Source organism: Euprymna scolopes, chromosome 45 (assembly GCF_053919585.1).
Source record: "Euprymna scolopes isolate OS-2025 chromosome 45, ASM5391958v1, whole genome shotgun sequence".
NCBI lineage: Eukaryota > Metazoa > Mollusca > Cephalopoda > Sepiida > Sepiolidae > Euprymna > Euprymna scolopes.
In genome coordinates, this window is record NC_136526.1 from 58832574 (window position 1) to 58856208 (window position 23635).

A 23635-nucleotide genomic window follows, 5' to 3' on the forward strand; every position below is an offset into this window, starting at 1 on the left:
ATAACAGTTGGTTTCAGACATTTGTTCTACATCATTCATTAGTGTCCCTGTCATTAGATTTTTTTTTTCATTTTTTCGTTCTCTATGCAATAATCAGTTCCAGAACTGCATGATTTGTGTGATATAAGGCCGTATAGGTTTCCTTTGTAAGTTTTCCAGAATTTCATGAAATATGGAATCGGTGGAATCAAAAGTGGAATCAGTGTATTCATTATACGGGAAAAAAATTTCAAAATCATTTTTTTTTTTTTTTTATAGAATTACCATTTTTTTAAGTAATTAAACAAAATGAAACAACCCTAAAGATAAACTATTTTTAAATTAGAATTTTCTGTATCAAAAAGAAAAACAAAACATAAACAAACTTTACACTTACCCTGCTAGATTTTGTTGGTGTAAAATTTTTCACACTTGAGAGCATTTGTCCATTTATTGCGTAAATCCTTATCAGGAAATTTAAAAACGCCGACTTTGGATCGTCCGCATAATTTCCTGTGCATAATGGCATCATCAAAAATGGTTTTCTGTTCTTCTATGTCCATTTTTCCCCATGTTTTTTTATCAAAATGTGTAGCGTATTAGTTGTCTCACAAGCCATCATCAGTGATCGCTCACTGGCAGTAACCTATGGTGTTCTCTGGAGACTAAGTGACAACAAGTCTCCCCAGATTTCTAGTGTTCTCCACCTCTTGACCACTTGTGCAGATGATTGCATGTTATCGCAACAGCCGTTGTCACTAATTTCTCGTTGACATCGGCCATTGGTGTTTCCTGGGGTTTGTGTAACAAAATATCTCCCCAAGGTACCAGATTTTAACTGCACACTTCCAGTGGAGATTTGGTTAGTACTCTCCTACCTCGGCCTTTCCATCCTCCCTAACCCTTCACAACTAGTTGGAGTGGTTTCAGTCGACGTCATCTACACCAGTTTTTATTATTATTACTATTAGCATTATGATAATAATATGGGTGCTTGTGCAGTGTAAGCACGTGTATTTTAAATATTATTTCCAAGTTAAATTAAATTTTGGGGTTGTATTGCTGTACACATCGATTGGAAAAGGTTATCAAAAATCAAATATATAACAAATAAATGTTATCAAAGTCAAGATAAGTTACTTTTCTACCTAACTGGAAAGGGTTTTAGTGGTTTTACTCACTTTAAAACGTGTAATCGCTTCGAAAATCATACAATGTTTATCGATATATTTTATTTGTTATATTGTTTTTTGACAACTTTTTCGAATCTATGTGTATAGTAAAACAAACCCGTCATGTAAATTATTTACAGTTAAAATGTTATAAAAAAAACAAAAACTTGATGTTTTAAATATATTTCAAAGAAATAAATTACGCCCGGTGCAATCGTAAAAAAAAAAAAAAAAAAAAAAAAAAAAAAAATGCCCAGAAAAATTCTAACTATATCTGGAAATACTCAGTGAAAAGTGTTATGTATTATTAAAAGAATGGACTGAAAAATATTATGTAAAAATTGTTTTTTTTTTTTTGCAGTAAAAAAAAAATAAATAAATAAAATGAAATATTCGACTTTCTCCGATAGAAATTACAGGTTAAAAACTAGTGCATTTACTATATTTTGTTAGATTAAAATTCTCCCAATGTGCAATTATAATAATTATTATCCAAATGGAAAATTGTTGTTCCTCTGTAGAAGATAATCGGTAACACATATTGGTAGCCATGGATAATCGGTAGCCATATTGTTTTTGTCTGTTAGCGTGACCATGTGATTGAATACCGGAAGCTGTCTAAACATACAACTTAATCAGGAAGTGACGTTACGCTGTCATATGCATCGACCTTCTTCTTACTCTCAGTAGCTATGCTAGCAGTGTCAGAAATCGCCATTAAAAATATGTGATAAAAAATCACTTTAAAAAGAGAAATTACGAGTTTTGTATATTTTATTCGCAGTTCTGTGTTAAGGGTGTCAAAAATTCCCAAAGATTTCTGACACACCTAGGCAACGACCTTATCTCTTGGAGGCCTGGACACGCACACACACACACACACACACACACACACACACACACACACACACACACACTGTGCTGCTTTCTTTTTTATTGTTGAAAACTCATGAATAAATTTTTGGGCAATATTGACAGGTTTCTTACCAGCCTCCGCGATGAAAAATAGTTTGTCTCAAAGTTGTATAAAAAAATGGAACTTGATGTAAAAACGAAAACATGTAATCATATCTTACAGAAACGAAACAAAAGTTCTTCCGTTTTTTTTTTGTTGCTTTTTTTTTAATTCAATACTTAGTTTTAAACTTGTTTTTTTAGGAGATTTCAGGTGTACTGAAAACGAACATTCTTTATACATTTTATAAACTGAGAAACGCCCTCTATCTGCCGTTCTTAATACTGAAAAGATACTTTTCCGCATGTTTCATGTAGTAATGTACGCGGCAGCCATGGTTGGAGTTTACCGGATATTAAGCAGTGTAACTGAGTGCTACATGTTATACTGTTATAAGTGGTGGCCATGTTTGTACCGAACAAAAGCATTAAAATTAGGCACCGCCAAAAATGGCCGCAAAATCAAGTTGTTGTTGTTTTTTAAAACGAAATTACATTTATTAAAATCCATTATTTCTGAGTAACTTTTTTTTTTCCAGAAAGAAAAAGCCCTGAATTTTATCATATAGAAAACAGAATAATGTAAAACTTTTTCTACTATTTTTAATTAAATCTTAAACGGTAAATTTTCCCAAAAATTTAACAATTGACATTTTTTGTCTTGCACAAAAAACGTACATAAATATTAAAAAAAAAGGTTTTTGAAATATTTAATTAATTTATTTATTGTCTAACTAAGATTTAGAATGATTTTCTAAGAGAATATGCAAAAATATTATAATATATGTGCCTGGATTTCAAATAATTCCACTTATTCATATAGGTAACCAGATATTTCGCGTCGATGTAGAGTCTAGATCGAGTCTGTTTACGTTTGCGTTTGATAAGAAGCAAACTATGGAAGAACAAACAGGCCAAAATAACTTATTTTTCAGTGACGAAAATTTCAATGTATTATTAACGCTGAGGTTGGCCAGTACCAGATGGGTGACCATTTGTATGAGTTTGGTTTTTAATGCGTATGTGTGTGGGGGCCAGGCTCCCCAAAATGGGGGGGGGGGGCAATTTAAAGCAGAATAAAAAAAATATTTCAGCGCGTTTGGTCCACTGTAGTCGAAAGGCGGCAAACGTGTTCAAACGGGATCGAAAAAAATGATGCTATTTTTAACACAAAGGGCACAATATTTATCGAATTTTTTTTGTATCGATTCTTAAAAGAATGCCCTGTTTAATAATGGTCATGCATTATTCAGCTCGCTAAAAAAAAATTGTTAATTTATTTATCAAAGATTTTAAAATGGCTTTTTTCGTATAAATATTAAAAAAAAAATTTTGTTTTGCTTAACTTAAATTAATTATTTTACTTAACATATTCACCGAATTTCACACTTCAAAACTCAAAAGCGGGATAATTAAACACAATCGAAGTTCTGATATTCAGACGTCAAAATAAGGTATGCAAACAATTTTTTTTTAATCTATAATTCTGTCCCTTACAACAACACGATATGTTGTGTTCAGTTTCAGATGATTATTTTAAGCATATTTGTTCCTACTTCAAAACAAGGGTTTTTTGTAAGCAAAAAGAAAAATATATATAAATATCGTTAATGAAAAATAAGTACACTGTTATAAAGTTCATTCTTCTCTTAATAATCGCTGAAAATTTCGTATTGATCGGATAATTACCTGATTTTTGGGAGATTTTAAAAAGACGGTACATCAAAAAGTACTTACCTGCCCCCCCCCCAGTTTTGGCGGTGCCTAATTAAAATACATTAAAACACAAAACTTATCCAGCGTATGTATGTGGTCAGCCTTTCCAGGAATAAGGCAGGTTTCAACAATAATTCACAGGAGAACAGTTTATGTCAGAGACGAGACGTCGAAGTGTAGCGAGTTGTTAGACGAACTCGACTCTTCATATGAAGAGGGTATTTAAGGTAAACAAGGAGGTCACGTGATGTGACGGAGTCCTTTTATTTCCTTCTTTCCTCTTCCTCTGTGTTGTACGGGTATGATCCGAATTTACGCACTTGTTTGAGCTAATTTATAATATATAATTTTCTTCCAAGAACTTCGGACGTCTTCGGATCCGTGACGGACGACGCGTATAAGTAATTTCCTCGGGAGTTACTTCCAGGGGGGTTTCTTTGGTTGGATCTTTATGGTCTATACTGTCATCTTGTGTGTTTTCTGTGTCACTGTGCTTGGAAGAGTCCGATTGTTCATCTATTGATGATTCGGATTCGACATGTATGGGACTATCTATTTCGTATTCACTTTCGGTATTGTTTTGATCAATGGTGTGGTAGTTAGGGTGTTGTTCAACTTTGATAATGTCAGACTTCTTCACTTTATATCTTTTTCCCCGAAATTGTTTATCTGTAAACTTTTGTACAGTACAATACTGATCTTCAACTTCCATCACCATATATTTGTTGCGAGCATTGGTTTTAACTCTATCTTGGTATAGATAGACGATCTCTCCAACTTTAGTATCGGTTTTTATTTCGGTAGTTCTGCCTCGGCCCTTATATTTAGCTGAGGATTCATGTCTTTTTAATCTATTTCGGTGTTTCTCTTCAATCAGGCTTTTGTATTCTATTGGTAGTTTTTCTCCTGTGATCTGGTCTCTCATTGTCCAAATTTCTAGTGAAGAGTAGCCATTTTCTCTGAATCTGCTGTTCATATTGGAAATTATTATGGCCAATTCAGTGTCTGTTATTTTGCCACCATTTGGTTTCAATTTGCATAGTTCTGTATGGAATTCTGATATTGAACGTTCACTAATAGGGTTTTTGTTAATGTTCTTTATTTCTCCAACCTCTATTTTAATATGGAACGATTCCAGTGAACTATCGGTGAGTAGGGCTTGAAATCCCGAAGCGCCATCGACCCTGATTTTTACTTCATCTCCTGACGGGGGACGGAATCTTGATATGGTGGTGATTAGGCCATCCTTAAGAGATTGACTGCTCTCCGATAGTAATAATGTTGCCTGTGTCAAGGAAGAAACATTTTCTCGAACTAATAATATCAGTTGTCCTTCACGTTTGATGACATCACTAGCGTACCAGCTCCCAATTTTGTCAGGTGGTTTTGTTGACGATTGATTTTTGAACTGACTTGGTACCTGCTTTAGTGATACGCAAGTGTGGCAACTATCTACGGTGCGATTGATGGCTTTATCTGTATCCAGTGCATAGAATCCCATATTAAAGATTTGTTTTAACTGATGTTTACTGGCGTGTTGGAGTTGTAAATGTAGAGCGACCAAAAGTCCATCTAATACCCCTTGGGGAATGACGATTCTTTGTCTAGCAGGCCGTAAGGCTTCTTTCCGCATAACTATGATTAACCCATCTGCAGGGGCTGATGAGAGTTTACAATGTTGTAAATACCTTTTAATTGTGGTTAACCCTTTCTTCTTTTTAGATGGAGTTCTGCCATCGCGTAGTAGCCGATATACTTGTTGTAAGTCTGGACAGTCTTGTTGAGCTTGAATCCACGTATTGCGAGTCATGTATGGGATAGGACAGTGACCAGCTAGTATGTCTTTTATGGTGACTTCTCTAACCACGGATTCCTCTAGGGCACTGATGAATTTACAGATTTGGCATTTTCCTTCGCAATGGATAGGATTTCGGCTGGCGTAATCCGATATATTATTTTTACCTGGTAAATGGGATAATTTGACAGGATATCGAGATATGACACTGAGGAACGTCGTGACTCTGGAGCTTGCGGAGAATGTGCCGCGTTGGAGTTTTTCATATGCTTGTACACAGGGTTGGCTATCCGTGAGTACTTCGGTGATGTTTTCTGATTGAATTATATATGGGCTGAAGTGTTTGATAGCCGACGCTATGCCCAGAGCTTCCAACTCACAAGCTAGCCAACCTGCTTGGTTGGATGTTTTACGAGCGTTGAATAGACCTGCGAGGTCGGGTTTGTTTCCTCTTAATACGAAAAGGGATGCCGCTAAGCCGGCAGAGGTTGTAGCTGCGTCCGTGATTATCTGTAGTTGGTCCTCTCTTCTAGGTAAGGTTAGAATTTTGGCTTGTTTAAGGTGTTCTTTGACTTTGAGGAATGTGTCTTCCAGATCTGATGTCCATTTGATTCTGTCGTTTGACGAGCCCATTGCGCAGACTTTATCTAGAGGTGCTAAAAAATCTGAATGTTTAGGTATAACTTTACTTAGGAATTTGTAAGATCCTATGAATGATCTCATTTCTTTGATGGTTTCAGGGAGATTGCAGGCAGCCAAGGTATTTAGACGATGACTTGTAGCTTTGAGGGTTCCATTGGTCCATCGCCAACCCAGAATTTCTGTCGATGTTGGACAGCAAACCGTTTTAGATGGGGATAACTTCAAGTTATTCTTATGTAGTGTTTGTAATACTTCTTCCCATACGTTGTTAAGTTCCCGGGGTGTATTGGCCCCGACATATAGGTCATCAGCCAATTTTACCACCGATCCTTTTATCATTAGATCGCCTAGGACTTTGGACATTAATTGTTCTAAAGCTGATTCAGAGCCTGGAAGACCCATCACCGCTCTGGTATAAACATATACACCACGAAATGGTGTACAGATGCCGACATATTTCATTGATGATTTGGCCAAGGGTATTTGAAAGTATGCTTGACTTAAGTCAGTTTTAATTAAGAATTTAAACTGAGCAATATGTCTTATGATGTCATCTACTTTGGGCATGAGAGCAGGTTGTGGTTTGGTGTACTGGCTCAGTTCAGTGAATGCAGTCACTAACCGAAAGCCTCCTGAAGGTTTGGTAACAAGGAATGAAGGGTTTACATATTCCGCTGTGATGTTTATGTCTTCTGGGCGTACGAAGACACCTTGTTCGTATAGTTCATCAATCTTGGTTTGGAGTCGCTCTAGATTTGTCCGGTTATATAATGGAATGCGTCCCTTTCTTTGTGGTGGTAGAGATACGGCAACATTAATCCTGTGTTGGAAATTTCCTGATCTTCCATTGTAGCATCCGATTACCGGTGAAAATACCTGATTATATTTCTTATTTGTCGTGAAGAAGATGGTCTTTTCTTCCTGGCTAAGGATGTTCGAGGGGTCCACAGAAATTTTTGCTGACCTGTCCGTTTGTTTGGAATCATTGGTAAGAATTATTGGAGTCGGTTTCAAAGTATCACTGGATAGTGATAATTGGGTCGTGTGGCGTATCTGACATACTTGCTCATGGCGTTTGATGAGTATGGGTATGGTGGACTTGTTGATGAGCGTTATTATATCATGATCCGGTTTCACTAGCTCACATTGGATCCATTCATCCTGATTGTTATTGCATCTAGGTTCTACTGAAACTATTTTATCCTGGTATTCAGGTGGTATCGATAAGGCAACGCTGGAACCAGGTAGTAGGCAGGTCTGTCGTGGGACGCGCAATATAGTTGCTGCTTTAACATTAGCGTGTCTTTTTATATTGAGGTATTTGAAATCACAGCAATCACCGAGGTAAACGTGGTTGGTGTTTGCGCGAAGGTAAACGTCATTCCTGTCCATAAATGGCATGCCACCCAGAATGGCACAGTTTAGGTCCTTAACTACAAGTCCGTCGAAGCGAAAGCAGTGGGCTTGATTTGTGATTGGACACCTTCTCGAAACATTGAAGTGTACTTCCCCTTCTATTTCCATGGGGGAGACACCGTCCGCCATGTTAGCTTTGTGGATGGTGGGCAGGATATTTAGTTTTAGACGTCTCGCCTCGCTTTTCCTAATTAAATTAGTTTCCGCACCGGTGTCCAGTATAATGATCGAGTTTTCTTTGTTTGTTTCTACTTCCATACACGGTGATGATACAATATCTACCTTGTTGATTTTGGGGTTCTGACGTTGTTTAACTCGGACCATCCTACTGTTGGGTTCGTGGTACTCGAAGTCTTCGGCTTCTTCTTCAGATTCCGATAAGATTTCAATACCAGTAATTTTAGATCGAAGAAATCTTTTATCTGATGTTGGCATAAAAGGGCAGTTTTGGAAGTAGTGAGTCTCTGCACCTGGTCTGTTTGCTGCATCGCAGAGGCAACATTTCGGTCTTTTTGTCAGGCGACCTCTCTGGTTTCCAGATCTTCTACTTCTGTTGATGGAAGAGTATGCTATATTCCCTTCTCTGTCCCCTATTTCTTGTAATAGGGATGGTATAGCATCACTGATCTCCGCCCTAATAGAATATAGAGTGGAGTCCCTTAGAGTGATCGCGAATCTTTGTTTAACAATGGATGGTAGTTCTCGATGGATTGCATCAAGCCAGATCATCACCGTGATGTTCTGTAATGTAGGGGTTAGGCATTCATCGTTTTCTAATTTTGATCCGCAATGTTTAATGGCTGAAGATTTTGTAATCAAGCTGTCTTCCATAAATGAGTAGCATCTTTCCCAGAGAGCCTCTCTTGTTTCATTGGCGCCACATTTAAATTTAAACATGTTCATTATGGTCGTACCGGATTTACGACAATCAAGTATTGACGGAGTCTATCAAAGATTTCGTCAATACTGTGCGCCTCTTCTTTTACGAAGATACTACTAACAACAGGGGCATGGATGCTTATAAAGCCGAGTAGTATTTTTAGGTTAATGGCTTTTTTTCCGCCGAGAATCTTTTCCCATTAACCTCTTGTTCATCGGTTATGAAGCCTCTGTGGGGGATGCCACTTGCGACACTGCACCAGGTTTTAAGGTCCTCCAAATAGCGTTCGAATTTATCTTCATTTGAGATATGGTATAATAACTGCTCACACCAGGCTTCGAGCGAGCCTCTTGATTCGTGTTCAGTGAGGATTCTTTGTTTAGTGCTGAAGGCAGACATCCTTTTATTTTAATTTTAATTTAAAAGTTTCCAAATTAATCACCGTGAAATTGAACAAGTTGAAAAAATAGCCGTAGAAAACTTTAATCAAAGAACAGGGTGGAGACTTTTTTTTTTTTTTTTTACTCACTCAAAGGTGTGTTGTTATAAGAACAACAACATATAATTAAATCGACTATTGTAAAAATTCAATTTCTTTTAGAAAAAATAAACGAAAAATAAAAGTTCAAATTTCTAATAATCTTTGCTGTAATATGAGTGAGAGTAAAAATTGTTTTTTTTTGTTTTTTTGTTTTTTTTGTTGTTGTTGAAAGTCTTACCGTACACCGACCCCTAGTCAATGGGCACTTATTTGCTTCCGTTTGTAAAACGTATTATTGAGGGAGGCTGAATTCTTTTGAATTTTTGGCCGCTGCCACCACGTATGTATGTGGTCAGATGCCTTTCCGGGGATAAGGCAGGTTTCAACAATAATTCACAGGAGAGCAGTTTATGTCAGAGACGAGACGTCGAAGTGTAGCGAGTTATTAGACGAACTCGACTCTTCATATGAAGAGGGTATTTAAGGTAAACAAGGAGGTCACGTGATGTGAAGCAGGTAGGTAGAAGAATAACTTATCGAACCGCATAAAAAACATTAAAATACATAACTTATTAGGTAGGTAGAAGAGTAACTTATCTTGCATTTGTCACGTTTCTTGTTTGTTGGCTTCTACTATAACAAAACTCCCCAAAACGGTGAATTGTTATTTTTTAAGTATTTTGAATGCATCTAATATTTTTTTTATTACAAAATATTTTTCTACTTTAGGTTTTGTTGCGGTGAAAAGTGAAGATACAAAAAAAAATAATTAAAACTAAATATTGCAGTAATTAAAAAAAAAAAACAAAAAAAAAACAAGGAAGAAGTTTCGTTTCGTTTCCGTAGGATATGATTTCATGTTTTCGCTTCTTGATACAACTTTGAGACAATATTACTAATTTTTTAACTATAAACGTAAGGTGGAAACCAGGTAAAAAATTTTAGACAAACTATTTTTCGTCGTGGAGGTTGGTAAGAAACCGATCAAATAAATAACTAAAAGGTCAATCAAAATTATGTAATTTTTTTTTTTTTTTTTTACACAGTGATCACCACTTATCAAGGCCCGGAAGCCACTCAGGGATAAGGGTTATTGCAAGTACATTACGTTAGTGAGGAGATTTTATGAAGTGTTTAATTAGGGGGGCGGTTCATAAGGAATTTGTTAACATTAGACTTGAAGACATCCAAGTTGTAGTCCGGAGGGAAGCAGGCAGACGGAACAGAGTTCCACAGGCGTGCAGTTCTAAGAAAGAAGCTTTGCTCATGAAATCCGCGTTTTGATTTAGGCACAGATATAGAGTGGGGAAAATTTTTCACAGTGGATTCAGCTAGACGGGTGTTTTTCGTGAAAGATTGGCGAGGGGGGACCAGGGATTGGAGTTCAGACGAGCACCTGCCATGAAAATAACGATAAAACAAGGATAGGCTCGCAACGTCTCTTCTGTGGTTGCAGGGTAGAGAAAAGGGCATCTCCCACTAAACCACGAAGTCTATTTTGTACTCTGTCAAGGCATGATAGGCTGTTTTTGGCAGCTCCTGCCCAGATATGGCAACAGTATTCCATCCTTGGCCGTACTTGGCTTTTATATAGATAGAGAATTGCATCAGTAGTGAGATATCTTCTGGAGCGGTAGAAGGATCCCACCATCTTTCCAGCGACCTTGGCAACAGACTTGATGTACGTGTTCCATTTCAGATCAGGAGTAAAGGTCAAACCCAGAAGCTTGTCAAAACACGGAGCCTCACCCAGACGAGAGCCATCCATCACAATTGATGCCAGCTGGGGATCAGAGCGTTGATGATGTAAGGATAAGAGTTTGGTTTTGGATGCATTAAAGGTAACTAGCCACATCTTCCCCCACTGAACCACGCGCTCGAGATCAGAGGAGAGAGAATCCGAGAGAACTTCGTCATTTACAGCCTTTGATGTGTTGCCGTAGATGGTCGTGTCATCAGCATAGATGTCAACGAATGATTTAAGTATGTGTTTAGGGAGGTCATTGATGTAGATCAGGAAGAGAGTTGGGCCCAGTATTGACCCCTGAGGGACTCCAGCATTTATATTGCAGGCCTCCGATTTTTGTCCATCTACCACTACTCTTATGAGCCTATCGGAGAGAAATGATTTAATGATTGAGAAAACATTTCCAGTTATACCGTAGCTGGAAATCTTGTGAAGTAGACCCTTATGCCATACTTTGTCAAAGGCCTTTGATATGTCAAGAGCAATTGCCCTAGAAAGGAAGCCTTTGTCAAGAGATTCACTAATCCTGTGGGATATAACCGTCAGCACATCTGCGGTAGATCTTGCAGAGCGGAAACCATATTGTGTGTCACTAAGAAGGTTATTCCTGCTGAGGTGGTTGACTATTTCTCTATTTAATATTGATTCCAGCAACTTACTCATAACACAGAGAAGACTTATTGGTCTGTACTGAGAGGGAGATGACTTATCACCTGAATTCTTAAATACAGGGCAAACTGATGAGGTCTTCCAGGGGGTCGGAAAGCACTTCTCCTTAAGGCAACGCTTTAATAGTTTCGTAAGTATGGGAGCAAGTTCTGGTTGAAGCTTTTTTAACACTATAATTGGGATGCCATCAGGGCCAGTTGCTTTACTGGAATCTAGGTTTTTTATTAGCTTGGCGACCTCATGCACGGATATTTGTATGTTACCTAGCTTGTTCTGTGTTATAGGAGGAAATATGGGGAGTTGATGGCCTTCGTCGCACAGGGTAGAATTAGCTGCAAAGTTCTTTGCAAATAGTTTGGCCTTGTCTGACGCTGACGAGATAACCTCTGGTCCATTGATAATGGTTGGGATAGAACGCACACTTCTGTTCAGGATCCTATTTGTTATTTGCCAAAACTGGTGGGAACCAAGCCGCTGATCAGCTACCTTGGATTTAACAGACTGGGCATATAGCTCTCTGGCATTTTTTATTACTCTTTTACAGTGGTTGCTGGCAGTCCTGAAAGCAGCTTTAGTGTCAGAGCATCTATTACGTTGGTAGCTATGGAAAAAGTGATTTCTGTGCGCGATAGCAGCAGCATATTCTGGGGAGAACCATGGCTGGCTGTTAGGTTTTTGTTGAAATTTTTTAGATGGTATGAATTGGTCTATGCCTACAATTAACCATTCGGTCAGATCTGATACTATAGAGGACACTTCCTTTTTAAACATGGAGTGCAGAGGTAAATCAGATATGAATGTACGGAAGCTATCCCATGTAATTGAATATCATCGAATATTTTCCGTGAATCGCCATTAATTTTTGATAATTAAATAATAATTTGCAATTTAACACAACACAAAGAAAAAAAAAAATGAAATCACAATAAAATGAAAAAAAATATTTTTATTTTCTGCGAACTTGCTTTTCCGGTCGCCATCTTAAAATGTCAACTTCCACCCGTCAAACTCGTCTCGTTTAAATTAACTCATCTTATAATCGTTTCTTTGTTAAAAACAGATTGCCAAACAAAAAGTAAGTATTTATTAATTTAATTGCTTTTGAAGCTCTTTTTTTTATTACATTATGATTCCCTTTGTTTTACTACAGGGGCGCGTCGAAACCATTATGATTGCCTTTGTTTTAATAGAGAAATGAGTCAACATTCCATGATTGCATAGAAACGAAGAATGGTTCTATAGAAATCATTCGAATCCGGTTTTTATATTTACTTTTGTTTTTAAAGTTTCTTTTGTAGGCACCGCCAAAAATGGCCGAAAAATCAAGTTGTTGTTGTTTTTTAAAATAAAATTAAAAAAAAAAAAAACGCCCTTCCCCCCGATTTTCCTCCTATAAACGAGAATGGTACTATAGAAATCACTCGAATCGCGTTTTTATTGTTTACTTTTGTTTTTAAAGTTTCATGTTTTTTTAAGTGCCTAATCAAAAACCTTGATTCCAGTAAAGCAACAGGCCCTGACGGTATTTCAATTATAGTACTCAAAAAACTTCAACCAGAACTAGCGCCCATGCTTACAAAACTGTTTAAACGTTGTCTTCAGGAGAATTGCTTCCCATCACCCTGGAAAATCTTATCAGTATGCCCTATATTTAAGAATTCAGGTGATAGTTCATCCCCCTCTCAGTACAGGCCAATAAGTCTCCTGTGCGTCATGAGTAAGTTGCTGGAATATGTGTTAAATAGAGAAGTAATCAACCATCTCAGCAAAAATAACCTTCTTAGTGACACACAATATGGTTTCCGTTCTGCTAGATCTACAGCAGATGTGCTTACATCTGAACCAAACTCTCATGATCTGCAATGCCATGTTACTCAGCATATCTTTGTTGATAGAAACATTTACTGACAAGCGTTTCCAGAAGAGGATAGCATGAAGCCGTCTGTGAAGACTCCCGTCAGTTAAACTATTCATTTGCATGACCACACTATCATTACAAAATTGGGTGAATAATTACAACTTTGACGGACTGCTTTATCACTTTGATCCTGTGGCGAACGTAGTTCTGGCTAAAGCTGAGGAATATGAATGTAACACTGAACTGAATAGATGGAGAGATGTCTAGCATCACTTGCAACACAAGCACTTGTTAAACTGTTTTTTCCTTGCCATCATTTTATCCTCTACGTAATTCATTCACATTTATACTCTTATTCACTCCAAACAAGACACATTGCCACTTGGATGTAGGGGTTACTATTTAAGATTATGTCTACATGGACACTATAGGGAGTTGAGCAGCTAGATATCTGGTCGCATTACATTTACATTTTTCTATATTACTAACAGTCAACCAGGAAAGGAGGAGAGAATTGCAAAATCTAGCAGTTTTAGGTAAGAAAATATTATAGAAGAAACATAAGCCACCTTCATGATTGCGAGCAACCACTGTAAAAGGGTAATATAAGGAATGCGAGAGTTGTATGGTCAGTCTGTCAAGTCCAAAGTTGCTGAGCTGTGGCTTGCTTCCCACCAGTTTCGCAAATAACAATGTCCTGAATAGAAGCATGTGCTCTATTCATACCATCATCAATGGACATGAGCTGCTCTTTTCAGCATTGGACAAAGCCCAACTGTTTGCCAAGAACTTTCCAGATAATTCTATCATACTCAATCAGGGTCCCCACCCCTGCATTACCTCCTGTGTCTGAAAACATGCTATGCAATATAGAAATATCTATGCATGATGTTGCCGAGCTATTCAAAAACCTCGAATCCAGTAAAAAAACCTGCTGTGACGGCATTTCAATTTTTGTGCTGAAAAAGCTTCAACCAGAACTAGCCCTAATAATAGTATTATAAGCATTGTTATCGGCCAAGGGAAGGGGCGAACCACGAGTGTGCAAGATTTATTTGCCCTTTTCATCTGTTTTTTCTTTGATTTTTAATTCGTTTAAACTTTGTACTCAAGAATAATTTTGTACCTTCAAACAGTTTTGTATAATATTTCTGTTTTCAATGGAACAGAGAAAGAAAATAAAAAAACCCTTATAGAATCAAGTATGGCTCAATGTTGAATAGAGCTAAGATCACGTATGTTGGTATCAAACCTGATATTGGTGACACTTGAATCAAGTATGGCTTAATGATATTGCTAACCAACAAGTCCAAAGTTGCTGCGCTGTAACAAAGTAATATAAGGACCCGAGCTGCTCTTTTCAACAAAGCCCAACTGGTTGCCAAGAACTTTCCAGATAATTCTATCATGCTCAATCAAGGCCCCCACCCCCTGCATTACCTCCTGTGTCTGAAAACATGCTATGCAATATACAAATATCTAACCATGATGTTTCCGAGCTATTCAAAAACCTCGATTCCAGTAAAGCAATTGGCTCTGATGGCATTCCAATTTTAGGGCTGAAAAAGCTTCAACCAGAAATAGCTCCTAATAATAAAGAAATTAAATAAAAATGCATCACACCATTGTTATCGGTCAAGGGAAGGGGCGAACTCTGAGTGTGCAAGATTTATTTGTCCTTTTCATCTGTTTTTCTTGGATTTGAATTAGTTTTGTATAATATTTCTGTATTTAATGGCACAGAGAAAGAAAATAAAAAAAAAACTTATAGAATCAAGTATGGCTCAATGTGGAATAGAGCTAAGATCACGTATGTTGGTATCAAACCTGATATTGGTGACACTTGAATCAAGTATGGCTTAATGATATTGCTAACCAACAGGAAGCAGGTTCGACATGTTGATGCTTTGCATACCCAATCCTTACAGCAATGTGGCCTGAGGAATACTTGCAAGGAGTATAAGCGATAGGATGCAGTTTGCCAACCATACAAATGCAATATAACAGATACAGAGATCTCAGCACTCATTCCATCAATGGCAGTATCTCCTGCATGCTCAAAAATTCTACTTGGCAAAAAAGTTGACATATTGTGACATTGTAACCTCTTTAATATGACTTGGTGGACGATGGACCTTCCAGGATCAGAGACAGCTATGAAGGGATGTGCCGAGTATTCAGTGAATTATTGGTAAAGAGATATTTTGAAAAACTTGCTGATGATCTGTGGAATCTGTAAAGGATTATTCCCAATTTTGCACATACTCTTGACCCCTTTGTCTCAGGATAATTTAAGATTATAATATATCTGAAGCAAACATCCATTGGATGTGGTCTGAAGGAGCCTTGTTAAATCGACCCACTTAATCACTACACTTAACTCATATTAGTCTCCTGACAGTAAGGAACCTATAATCAATCATTAGAGAATACAACATCTTAAAGTATGCTGTTCAAAACCGTTTCAACTTCCTTAGCCTTTTAAATGAGTCACAGGTCACAGCTAAGTGGTCCCAGGGACTTATGAGAATTCTTTACCATTGCTCTTAAGCACTTTACATTGGCAAAAATTATTCAAACACTCCGTCCTGCCTACTAGTTGTGAATTGTGACATATATGTGTAAATAAACAGGGAAAGAGACACAAAACAAATACCCAGGTTTCAGAAGAACATGGGCACACTTGATGCAGGGAACTCACTATTGGAACCAAGTTACCAACATGAAGTGCATACGACAGTGTCTCCAGACTGCCTCATTGGCTTAAGATGGCCTTCTATTTGTTTGCAAAATGATTATCCTCTGCAACATGATGTGATCATTGCTTCACAACATACTGTCATGATAGCAATACACATTAAGGATATCCTGCCAAACACTAAATGCAGCTTATACTTTTGTTTTGATTGGGATGAATCTGTGAATGAAATGTTACCTGCTTGTGATCAGTGTGATTCTTTGAGAAGTTCCTTACTCACAAATGCACTCAGTTCATTGAAAACTCCCAGGATGCTGAGAGGTGCACACATATATAAAAATAGAAAATAAAACTAAAGAAAGCAAGATCATTTTTTATGAACATAATGTATAAACTAAGTAGGGACGGAAGAAGCAGATTAAAATATTTTCATTGAAGTTTTTGTTATGACGTCAGTTCTAGAGTGATGTAATATTGAACATGTTAAGATTGATATTGTTAATCTCATGGGCAAGAAAATCACATGAACGTTTTCAATTTAAATTTTTTGAATGAGTATGACGATATAATATCAGAAAATTATTGTTTTGTCTTAATTTATTGCATATCAATTATTTTTATATAAAATTTGTATAATTTTTTATTTTTTCTTCACAGGTTAAACAAAACAGTGGACAATAAACTCATAATTAACATGAAATAATATATGATTCTTCTCAACGACTTGTTTCCCATTAGAGAATATAGATGAATCAACTTGCAGAAATGAAACACAAACTAAAGAACATATGTTGATGGACACACATTGAAGAAAAATTACTTATCGTAAAATGTGTTGCATTTTAATTTAAAAATACAGTTGAAAACATTGAAAAGATCCTATAGAAATCTTAGCTTAAGATTTTCAGTAATAAAAGGGATAAACGAGAATAAAAATGTATCTTTTGGAAATGGTTGCAAATGACCATTTTGTATAAAATATATTGGAGGAGCAACTTCAAGCAATTCTAAATCATCACACACTAGAAAAACAATTATAAAGTGCGTTGTAAAGCACTTACAACCAATTCACATGTAAAATATTTCTTAATTAAAAAACTCATTTATCGTTTATTTTTGTAAAGTGTGTTGGAGAGCATGTTCAAATGGTTCTAGTTAAAAGACTAACAATCTGATACATAACAAATGTGTAGTGTGTGGTATGGCATCTTCAAATTGTTTTTGTGAAGTGTGTGGCAAAGCATTTACAAAAACATCTCATGTTGCAAGACACATGCGAACACACACTGGAGACAAACCTTATTCATGTGAAGTGTGTGGCAAAGCATTTGCAAACAAATCTACTGCTGTGATACACATGCGAAGAATACACACTGGAGAGAAAAAAATTTCATGTAAAATTTGTGGTCAAACATTTGTAATCAATGCTGAATTAAAATCACACATAAGAACACACACTGGAGAAAAACCTTTTTCTTGTAAAGTATGTGGTAAAACATTTGCACATCAAGGTAATGCAACAGTACACATGCAAAAACATACTGGAGAGAATCCCTTTTGTTGTGAAGTGTGTGGTAAAGCTTTTTTACATCGAAATCATGTACGGAGACACATGCAAACACACACTGGAAAGAAAAGATTTTCATGTGAAATGTGTGATCTAACATTTGTAACCAATGCTGAATTAAACTCACACATGCGAACACACACTGGAGAGAAACCTTTTTCTTGTGAAGTTTGTGGTAAATCATTTGCTCATCAAGGTAATCTAACGGTACACATGCGAAAACACACTAGAGAAAAACCTTTTTCTTGTAAAGTGTGTGGTAAATCATTTGCACATCAAAGTCATGTAGCAAGACACATGCGAACACACACTGGAGAGAAATCTTTTACTTGTGAAATTTGTGGTAAAGCATATACACAACAATCTCATGGAATGGCACACATGCGAACACACACTAGAGAGAAACTTCATTCTTGTGAAGTGTGTGGTAAAGCATTTGTACACCAAGGTGATGCAATTAAACACATGCGAACACACACTGGAGAGAAACCTTTTTCTTGTGAAGTGTGTGGTAAAGCATTTGCACATCAAAATCATGTAAATAGACACATGCGAACACATACTGGAGAGACACCTTATTCTTGTGAGGTTTGTGGAAAAGCATTTGCACAAGGAAATCATGTAAGACGACACATGCGAACACACACAGGAACGCCATCGAAATCCAAGCAAGAGAATTAGCCATCTGCTCTTCAGAAATGATCTTAAGCTGTATGCCAGCCCTGACACAGATCTGCACCAGCTTCTGCAAGTAGTATACACCTTCATTGACATTGGAATGAAGTTTTGCCTGGATAAATGTGCCAAGTGTACACTCAGAGCTCGGAAGAAGACCCACACAGAATATATGCAACTAAATGAAGACATCGACATCAGGGATCTAGAAGAGCATGTGTTACAGAAAAATAAGAAGAACATTAGATGGGTGAAAGTGAGATTAGGATAAGCCACACTCGAACCTTGTAAGCAAGGTTCAGAAATAGAATGTTAGAAATTGGAATTTTAAAAAGGCCTATTGTTAATTCTATTAATAAATAGTTAGATATTGTTTATATTGTAAAAAGTATTGATCGACCTTTTATGAAAACAATTAAAAATGTCAGCTGAAAAGAATAAACAATACAAATTCAAAATGTATTGTTAAAAAATAGGTTAGTTGAGAATTCATTGCTGTCAAAAGTGTGTTTGGAAAACGTGTGCGTAGCCACGTGAATTGGTCACGTTTTGCAACTACACTTCCGACATCATAGCAAAAGGGATTCTCAATATGGAGCTAGAGTTAGTCAGATCGCAGAGTTGAGGCAGAACAGTTGCGTCTGCTACTCAGGGAGAAAGTTGGGAGTTCTTTGGAAGTGAAAGGAAAAACAGTAAACTATGTAGATCCTGAATTTGAATTCCTGACGTCATCATCATTCGCTCAGTCCAATGAATAAAGAATCACCTTTGTGTTTTTGTAAAACTGTTGTCGTGTCATCTTTCAAACCCAAATGGTAATGTGTGAAACATCTTATTATAAACACTGCGTAATTCTCTCCAAGATATGTCTCTCCTCCTCTCCATCTGTGTTATAAGAACTGTGCATCTCTCCTCCTCTCTAATATGCGTTATAAGAAATATAAGAACTGTACATCTATTACCCTCTCTCCTCACTAATATATGTTATAAGAAACATCTCAGAATTATATATATGTCTCGTATCTCTCCTTAATATGTACCTTATGCAACACCACACGAGCCTTATAAGTACCTTGGGATTGAGGAAAATGACAACATACAACATGCCAAGATGAAGGAGAAGATAGGCAAAGAGTATGTACGCCATGTAAGGAAAATTTGCAAAACACAGCTTAAAAATAAAATTACTGCCATCAACCAGCTTGCCATGCCAGTAATAACATATAACTTTGGTATCATTGACTGGCCACAAAATTACATCAACCAGCTAGATGTAAAGACACGGAAGCTACTAACGTTTCATAAAATAATATATAGAAATCAGTGTCTACCAAGACATTTCCCAGGAGAGAAGGAGGACTGGGGCTCTCATAGATCAACCAGCAACATAGGGCAACTATAGTGAGCACAGACCAGTATCTGAGAAGCTCCCAGAACCACACCCTCTCAATAGTATATGGACATCAAGAGACAAGAGCCAGCAGAACAACATCAGTCACCAAGCTTGCCAAGTATTTTGGTCAAGGCTGCCTCACAGATGAGGATGAAACACCAAACAAGCCTGCCACAGAAATAGCAAGAAAGAGCTGGCAGAAATATACCGATACCTTCCAAAGGATAAACCTTGATGAATGGGACCAACTTCAGCCTGCAAAATATTTTCCAGGGGAACTCTCCGAGGAATACATAGATAAAGAAGGTTCCTTGGACTGGCTCAAGTGGGGAGCTCTCTACCACGATCAGGAAAGGGTTATAATGGCTGCTCAAGATCAGGGATTGATGACAATTGCTTTCAAGAAGATGTTAGGTCTCAGCATTGACAACAAATGCAAGTTCCACCACACAGTGGGCGGTGGCTACTATACAGCGAGACATGATGGAGTATGTAAGTACCTCCACTGGACCATCTGTAAAAAATTTAACATCCAGTGTAGCAGCAAGTCCTGGGAACGTCAACATGAAAGAACAGTCGGAAATGACTTATATACCATATATTATGACCATGTAATCCCTACAGCCACCTACCTTGAAAATGCTACTGTGAAACCTGATATAGTTATATGGAATGTCAGAAAGTGTTGCAACCTTGGTTGAAGTGAGTGTCCCTAATGATGGAGAGTTGAAGACAGCTGAAGGGGAGAAACAGGCCAAGTATCAAGGTTTCATGTATGATATGAAAAGAAACTGTAATCTAAGGTAGATATCAATCATATCAGTTATTATAGGTGCCACAGGACTTATGAAGAACCTGGTCCTAGCTAACTAATATTCCTGGTGAACCAAGTGCAAAAGAGATCAAGACAATTGCACTTAAGAGAACAACGAGGATACTAAAATGAGTTTTTCGCTGGGATAATCCAATGCTAAACTACATATAAAGACACTCGCAAAAATTGTTACGAATGTGTGGTACAACAATTACATTTAAATATCTATTGATACAAACATGAAAATACATATTGGAGAACACAGTTTGCATAGAACTTGAATGCCTACTTAACAATGTCATAGAAAAAACTTGCAAAATATGTGACAAAACCTTTGTAGTCAAATCCAATGCTAAGCTATACATGAAAACACACTCTAGCCAGATTTGTTATTCATATGGAGTGTGTATTAAAACAATAAATGTCATTATTTAAATCCCATACAGAGATTTAGAGTTATTATTCGGTTGTCGTTATTTTTCCAAAGTTATTCACACCTTTTACATTCGTATGGATGTGGATGTGACTCGGTAGGACGCTTCTGCAAGTCGGAGATCTTGTGAAATGAATCTTTAACGGTCCCAGTGATACTCTACCACTTTTGACTTATTGATATCCCTGCACGTGCAAACATGATCTCTAATATCGACAGATTGCGACTACAAATTGGTGAATGCTGGCTCACATTCCACATAAACTTACAATAATAACAATAATAAAAAATGATTATAATAGTACTAATGATGATTTCAATTTAAAATCAATTCAGCATTATGCATGTAATATTGAGAAAATAACACTTGATATGTGTTGATATTATGTGAATAAGCGAAATCAATAAAAAAAGCCACCGAATTTGACCTAATTTTGTGTTGAACTTTTTACTCTTATTGATTCCACATTTAATAATATTTATTGTTAATTAATATAATAATGATTGTCGATAAGCCAGTTAAAACACTGGCCTGTCGACGATCAAGGAATGTATGTTGTGTTCAAAAAAATTATTTCTCAATTAATGGTATATTGTAGTTATTACAAGGCTGATTGTAAAATCTCGGTTTTTGAATTGAGGTGTCACACTTTATTAAATATCGCAGATCAAGAAACCTCATTCTTCGCTTTCTCATTAATTTGATAATCTTAGTTAAAAATAAAACTCTTTAATGAATGTATGTGAATCTTGGAATATGCCTTATTTTTTTCACAGGTACGTAGATCATTTGATTTTCTCTATTTTTGTCTTTTTAGTTGGTTTGAATCATTTTATGATACACATGCGAACACTTATTCATGTAAAGTATGTGGTAAAGCATTTGCACATCAATCATTTGTGAACATACAATTGTAAGCATAGGCCAATATAGCAAATGTTATTTCTGACCCAAAAATAAAAATGGTGAATGAACATCACACCAAATTTTTGGCTCAGCAGACATCAACTACAAAGTTTGTCGAAAATTTATGTGGTAACACACTGGATAACACAATAGAAGAATAGGACGACCCAGCAACCCTAATTGCCTGAAAAAAGAGAGAGGAGTATACAAAAAGGGACAAGCCTAGAAGGATGGCAACAACATAAGAGAGCAAGCAGGTTTATGAAAGAACTGAATCAGTACTACATTGACAAGGAGCCTTCTCTACAATTGCTTAAAAGTGACAAATTTCCATTTGATGAAGAACGGTTAATTATAGCTGCACAAGACCAAGGCTTACAAATGGAGTTTAGAAAATGTCTGGTCTACAAAAAACTGACCAATGCAGATTCTGTCACTCGGCTGTTGAAAACCCAAGCCAGTTAATATCTGTATGCTAGCTGATGCTCATTACACTGCCTGCCACAACAAAGTATATAGATACACTGGAAGATCTGCAAAGAGATGCAACTCTAGGTATATCAGAATATTTGTAGGAATTTTTGACACCCCTAACACGAAACTGAGCATAAAATATAAAAAAACTTGTAATTTCTCTTTTAAAAGTGGGTTGTTTATTTTCTTTATGAATCATACTTCCAAAATAAACTATTAAAGTTGTATAAAAAGTAATAGAAATATTATTTTTTTATTTAAAAAAAAAACTAATGAAATTAATTGAATTTTACGAGCTCAGTATTTTTCAATTTAAAAAATTTAAAAATCTATCAAAATTTTCTATTGATTCTATTTTTACGATATTTTCAGGGGCAATGTGAAATTTTATGCTCTTTCCAATAAACCGAATATAATATTTTAGACAAACGTTTTTTTTTTAATTCACGCTCCCCCATTTTGAAATGCCTATGAAAAAGTAAATAATTAATTTACTAACCAAAGTTTTATATATCACAAATTTAGGATAAAAGATTAATAAATAATATATTCAAATTTAAAACAAAAAAAATGTAGTGATTTTAGAAATGTACCTGTAAAGTCCGAAGTTGAAACCCTTTTTTTTTTAAACCACGTTGTTTGTTTTTTGTTTGTTTTTTTGTTTGTTTTTTAAATGAAACCTTGGTCCTTTCTCCTTTAATTGAAAAAAATATAGGGTTTGAATTACATTTTTCGAGTAGTTATAAGCTTGGAAAGACAGGGGGTCGAATTAATTTACGCCTCCCATTTTGAAATGTCTATGAAAAAGTAAATAATTAATTTACTCACCAAAGTGTTATATATCACAAATTGAAGATAAAAGATCAATAAATAATATATTCAAATTTTAAGCAAAAAAAGTAGTGTTTTTTAGAAATTTACCCGTAAAGTCTGAAGTTTAAAACCTTTAAAAAAAAAAAAAAACGTTGTTTGTTTTTTTGTTTTTTTTTTGTGTTTTCTTTTTAAATGAAACCTTGGTCCTTTCTCCTTTAATTGAAAAGAAAATAAGGCTTGAATTACATTTTTCGAGGAGTTATAAGCTTGAAAAGACAGGGGGTGGAATTATTCACTATTTTTCACGAAATCTCTGACACACCAAATGCAACTCGACAGGTCGTCGAACATCTGGGAACATGAACAATCACTGATAACATCAAACGGAAAAGTGGCATCTTTAGGGCATCCCCAAGCAAAAGCTGGAGGTGTGCAAAGTCTAAAATAGCCGCCAGCTCAACGACGTCGTAATTGAAGAGTGGAAGAGCATTCCACTAGCTTGATGTGAAGCTCTGGTAAAAGCCATGCTCAGAAGAGTAAAGGCAGTTTTGG

At 36.3% G+C, this 23635-nt stretch overlaps 1 protein-coding gene across 1 annotated transcript; it reads left to right on the forward strand.

Moving 5' to 3' along the window:
• The first annotated feature begins 12367 nt into the window (after positions 1 to 12367).
• Positions 12368 to 19635, forward strand: LOC145269756 (uncharacterized). Its single transcript, XM_080125486.1, has 2 exons — positions 12368 to 12526; positions 16665 to 19635. The coding sequence occupies exon 2, from the start codon at positions 17209 to 17211 to the stop codon at positions 18253 to 18255; it is 1047 nt and encodes a 348-aa protein (XP_079981612.1). The 5' UTR covers positions 12368 to 12526; positions 16665 to 17208; the 3' UTR covers positions 18256 to 19635.
• Positions 19636 to 23635: the final 4000 nt, after the last annotated feature.

Coding starts and splice junctions, on each gene's coding strand:
- LOC145269756 (XM_080125486.1), top strand. CDS start 17,209: ATGGCATCTTCAAATTGTTTTTGTGAAGTGTGTGGCAAAGCATTTACA.